This window comes from Alligator sinensis, unplaced genomic scaffold (assembly GCF_000455745.1).
Source record: "Alligator sinensis unplaced genomic scaffold, ASM45574v1 scaffold707_1, whole genome shotgun sequence".
Taxonomy (NCBI): Eukaryota; Metazoa; Chordata; order Crocodylia; family Alligatoridae; genus Alligator; species Alligator sinensis.
The window spans coordinates 2217783-2223282 of NW_005842065.1; the positions used below are offsets into that span (position 1 = coordinate 2217783).

At 57.5% G+C, this 5500-nt stretch overlaps 1 protein-coding gene across 1 annotated transcript in view; it reads right to left on the minus strand.

Moving 5' to 3' along the window:
• Positions 1-4584: 4584 nt before the first annotated feature.
• The window catches only part of MRPL4 (mitochondrial ribosomal protein L4), a 3965-nt gene continuing 3049 nt past the window's right edge, over positions 4585-5500 (minus strand). The window contains exons 8-9 of the mRNA XM_006023449.3: positions 5418-5488; positions 4585-4951 (exon numbers count right to left, since the gene is read on the minus strand). Of these exons, the coding sequence (XP_006023511.1) occupies positions 4806-4951; positions 5418-5488 (217 nt within the window). The 3' untranslated portion in view covers positions 4585-4805. The remainder of the gene's footprint in view (positions 4952-5417; positions 5489-5500) is intronic.

The window sequence follows — 5500 nt, forward strand, 5'->3', positions numbered from 1 at the left end:
AAATACGGTTTGGCCGGGCCCGGCTGCTATCTGACAGCACCCCAGCCACTGTTTGAAGTATAACGGCTTGAATAAAGAACTGTTTTTTGGGCTGGGATTAGAAATGGAAGTTCTTGTTGAGCCACCCCACTGTATGACTCTGTGGCACTGGGCAATTCTCCCAGGCATCCCTGACCAGAGTATCACCCGGCCCAAAGCGTGGCTTGGCTCTGCCACACTGTCAACTCAGAGCACCCCTCCTGCCTCTCCCAGCGACTGTACTAAGGACAGTAGCTTGAATAAGGAACTCTTTTTGGGCTTGGATTAGAAATGCAAATCCTTCTTGACCACCCCACACTATGACTGTGGCACTGGTGGACTTCCCCAGATGTCTCTGACCAGAGTCTTGCCTGGCCCAGAGCGTGGTTTCTTATGCTGCTAACTGCAGCCCCCCATATCCATCAATATAATAAAAGGCTTAGTCTGGCTGTGTGTGTGTCTGTCTGTATGCCTGTCTGACCATAATGCTTCTAGCCAGCTGCGCATGCACCCCCAAGAGGACAGGTGGCAATTGGCTGGGTGGCACACGCTGCGTGAGCCCAAGTTTGCACCGCTGCCAGGGCATTTTGGCGGTGGGGAACGTGGCCCAGTCATCTGAGCAGCTGGGCTGCCCCCTGCCACCCTGCCTAAGGGCCAATGGGGTATCACAGTGGCTGCCCATCCTGGATGCCTCCCAGAACAACCAGCAGGGACAGGGAAATGGGGCAGGGAGGGAGGGGAAGGGAGGCAGGCACATGTGGGCCAGGTGGACCCAAAGCAGCTGTAGGGGGAAGGAAGGGAGCAGGGTCGGACGTAAAGCAGCGGGAAGAGGATGGGAATGGGACCAGACTGAAGTGGTGGGAAGGAGGAGGGGAGTGGGATTGGATCCAAAGCGGAGAGCGGGGACAGGGGCAGGGTTGAACCTGAAGCAGTGGAGGGGAGGGGGGTGGCTTGGGGTCAGGTCTGAAGCAGCGGGAGGGAGGTGCGGGTACAGCGGGCCAGGCAAGTCTCTGGTCAGAGATGTCCAGCAGAGTCCCCCAGTGGCACAGAGACATGGTCTGGGGTGGCCCAAGAAGGATTTCTTGGTATAATTGCACCCCAGATTCCATTTCCTTATTCAGGTCCACGTACTTAGCACAAGTACATGTACTTGGCTGCGGGGTTGTCAGTCGGTGGTTGGCAGCCTGCTATAGCCAAGCTGCACTTTAGGCCGGGCAACCCTCTGGTCAGAGATTTCCAGCAGAGTCCCCCAGTGCCACAGAGGCATGGTGTGGGGTGGCTGAAGAAGGATTTCTGGGTATAATCCCAGCTCATACTCCAGTTCCTTATTCTGTTCCATATGCTTAGCACAGTGGCTGGGGTGCTGTCTGTTTGCAGCCTGGCAAGGCCAAACTGTGCATTGGGCTGGGCAAGTCTCTTGTCAAAGATGTCCTGGAGTGTCCCCTGGTGGCACAGAGATGTGGTCTGGGGGGACCAAGAAGGAATTCTGGGTATAATCCCACCCCAGATTACAGTTCTTACTTCAAATCCAGATACTTAGCACAGTGGCTGTGAGGCTGTCAGTCGGCAGCCTGACAGATCCAAGCTGCGCTTTGGGCCGGGCAAGTCTGTCCTCAGCGATGTGCAGGAGAGTCTCCCGGTGCCACAGAGGTATGGCGTGGGTTGGCCTAAGAAGGATTTCTAGGTATAATCCCAGCCCAAATTCCAGTTCCTTATTCAGGTCCAGATACTTAGCACAGTGGCAAGGGTGGTGTCAGTTGGCAGCCTGGCAAGGCCAAACTGTGCTTTAGGCCAGGCAAGTCTCCAGTCAGAGATGTCCAGCAGAGTCCCCCTGTGCCTCTCAAGCATCACGTGGGGTGGTCCAAGAAGGATTTCTAGCCATAATCCCAACCCAAAAGTCTGTTCCTTATTCAAGCCATTATACTTAATACAGTGGGCATTGGAGCTGTTAATTGGCAGCCTGGCACAGCCAACCCGTGCTTTGGGCCAGGCGGGACTGTGAGCAGGGTTCTTTGGGACAGTTTCCCAGTGGCATCGACAGAAAATTTGGGATGACCCAAGAAGTATTTTGCCCCATAATCCCATCCTAATCTAACCTTCATTTAGGGTTCTGTACTTGATGTGGGATATTGTTTTTCATATTAATTAGTACATATGTATAGCTAATGAAAGTCTCTCTCTTTAGGATGTGCAATTCATTAATAAATTTTTATTGGGTCTAGATTAGCTTTGAAAAAGGAACCAGGAATAAGGAACTGGGAATAAGGAATAGGGAGTTGGGAATGAGCAAAAATTTCAGCTTCATTGCCTGATTCAGGTCTATTTCAGGTAGTGGGGATGGCAAGGCTCCACCAGTACCTGGGCACAGCCAGGTCCCGCTGCTGCCAGCCCCAGCCAGAAGCAGGAGTGGAGCTGGGCAGAGCCAGAAAGCCCTGGGGACAGCTCAGCCCAGGCTTTGCACCCAAGGGCAAAAGGAACAGCTCGGCTGCTGGAGGCTTCTCTGAACCAGGAAGAGACCCCAGGTGCACCTGGGAAGGACCCCTATCGCTCCCCTAGAGCAGCCACTTTCTAGCTCTTCACGCCACACACCTGCCCTGCAGAGACTCAAGTGCCTCATCTCACAGCCAGTGCCAGCCCTGCAGTGGGCAGATGGACCAGATCAGGGCCCGGCCTGTGGTACCCACGACTGATTTGAATGAGAATCATAGAATCGGAGAGAAGTGGGGCTGGCAGGGACCCCCAGAGGTCACATCTAGTCCATACCCTGCTTGAGGCAGGATCAGCCCAGATAAACCGCCCTGACAAATGCACTGTTCAACCTCTGAGCAACACGAGAGTCACCCCTGCCCCAGGGACAGCAGGGGGGTCACGGCTGCCAACATCCTGATGCTGCAAAAGGGGGTTCATAGACACTCAAGAGGTCCCAACCAGAGGTTGTGGCCCCACTGCACAGGTTTTGCTAGGTCTAGATCACTGCCCACCAGAGGCTGTCCAGCCTTTCCTGGAGCCTCTCCAGTGCCCGAGAGTCCGCGGTTTCCTTGGCTGGGGAGACCTCCGAGGTGACCTTGTGGGGGGAACTGAGGGCTGCTGGTCCCGGGCGGTGACCAGGAACAGCAGGGACAACATTGCAAGGAAGGGCCCACCGGCACGAGTTTGCAGGGTCTCAGCAGGACCTGAGGAGGTAGAAGGGGCTCGGGGCACTATGGAGATGAGGCGCTGCCAGGTGGCACAAGGGCTGCCAGCTCCGGCCCAAGCACGAGACGCCGGTGCGTCCCTCTTCTACAGCCACGGAAGAAGCCCTGCAACTGGTGCCCACCTCCTGCCCAGGAATCACACCTGCACTCACACCCATCCCCACAACCCCCCCACCCCCATGCCACCCCTCTCCTGGCACTACTGTGCCCCCGCTTTAGAGTTGTGGTATTCAGGGCCCAATGCCTAGGTCTAGCACCTGAGTGCAGCAGAGTGGGGCAGGGGTCCAGGAGCCTCCACCAGTCCCAGAGCCCCTAGCAAGAGGCTCAGAAGGGCAGTTGCCAGGCTACGAGGCCCCTGCCCCGCCAGGATTGGTGCTGAGGGACTCCAAGTAGCCACATCTCAACAGCCCGAGCATGGGAAGGGACCAACTCCCTGCCACTTCTGGTCCTGCAGGGATATCCCCGGCCCAAAAACTTTGTGGGGGGAGAGGAAGTGGGGTTCTCCGACTCATGGGTTCCACCCCTGTTGGTGGAGGGAAGGGAAGAAGCAGAGAAGTCACCTCCCCCACTTACCAGTACAGCTGGGTGCTGCAGCACCAGGCTTCCTTGTCACTTCCTGTTCCAAACAGATCAGCGGCCTTTCAGCACCGCAGAGATGCCTACATTTGGCTGACAACAAAGGCCTGAGCGCCCCTCCCACCCCAATGCTTGTGCACGAGGTCTGTTGCTCACAGAGCCCGGATACGTGGGGCAGAGAACAACGAGCAACGAGGCACAAGGGACCTGGGAGAGGGGACAGATCGGCAGGCTGCAGCCACTGTGGAGTTCCTTGTAGAGCCAAGTCCCTGTCCCACATGCAGGGCCCAGGCTGGGGCCCACTGCTCTGGGCAAACTCTATGATGGTGTCTGCCTGGGGCTGGAACCAAAAGTGAAAGGTGCCTGGGTGCTCCCAAACTGGGAAAAGAAGGTAGAGACAGAGACCTCAGCCCTGTCCTGCCCAGGATGTCTGGGTTCTTCAGCCAGCTCCAGGAAGGAGCCTGAGCTGAGGCCAGAGTCACACCATGGAGCTGGAAGTCAGAAGGCCTGGGTTCTCTGGAGAACAACAGTGGTTAGGGGTATGTGGCAGAGGGGGGGGCGGACACACATGGACAACACGGGACCAGCTTTTGAGGCTGCAGGGGAGCTACTCGGAGAACAGCACACAGACCAAGGAAGCCGGGCATTGGTGCTGCCTGCCTCCTTGGCCACTGGCTAAACAGGGAGCGTGGCCTGACAGAGGGTGCACCCCCATGCACCCCCTATGTGTTGCCCCTGCCAGGCTGCAACTAGGCCCCAGCCCCACCACAGAAGCAGGGCACAGCGAGATAGAGACAAGGACAACTTTAATTAATGGCTCCTTTCACCTCCCTGCTCCAGGGGGAGTTGGACAGGGGCTGCAGCGCACCCCCGCCCCCCATGCCCCCTGGGCCCAAACCAGCCCCACAGGCCCCCTTATGCAGGGAGAGCAGAGCAGTGAGTCACTGCCCCAAAGTCCTTCACATGCTCTGGTACATCCAATGCAGTCCAGCTCTCTCCAGCCCCGCAGCCTGGCAGCTAAGGGAAGTCACAGTAGGGCAGGCGGAAGGGGTACAGAGCCGTGTAGCGCACATCGTGCCAGAGCAACTTCTCCTCCAGGAAGGCCACTGTGTCCAGTGTGAGCACCAGCGTCTCATGCTTCAGCATGCTGTGCACATTGAGGCCTGGGGGCAAAGGGAGGGGAGGTTGGGGGGCTGCACCAGGCCAGCTGGCCAGTGGGTTCCCTTGCAGAGAGCTGCTCCAAGATGGTCATTGGTACTGCAGTACCTCCCCTGGCAGGGAGGGGCAGTAGGATGTCAACCACCAGTTGCCACATCCCACCCCAGAGGTAGCTACATCAGCCTTTGGCAAGCTGTCCCCATAGACCCAGCTGCCTCTGCCCCACCCCAACATTTCAGTGGCAAGAGGCCTGATTACCTATGGCCCTTGGCCCCCCCACTTCCTGGAGGCAGCTGCATGGGCCACAGGGTCCCTGTATGCCATCTCAGAGATGGCTGCATTTAAGTGTCTGACCTCAGGGAAAAAAGGTGCTGTGTCATGGTGGCTTGGGCTCCAGCAGTGGCAGCCCCCTCACCCCAATCCCTGGCTGCAGCAAGGGGTGTTCCCACCCCCCCACCCCCAAGTGCTCACCTAGCCCTGGCACCAGGGTGATGGACTTCAGGCCAGCCACTGCCCGTGTGATATTTTCAGGCATCTCGTTGCTGGAAAAAAGA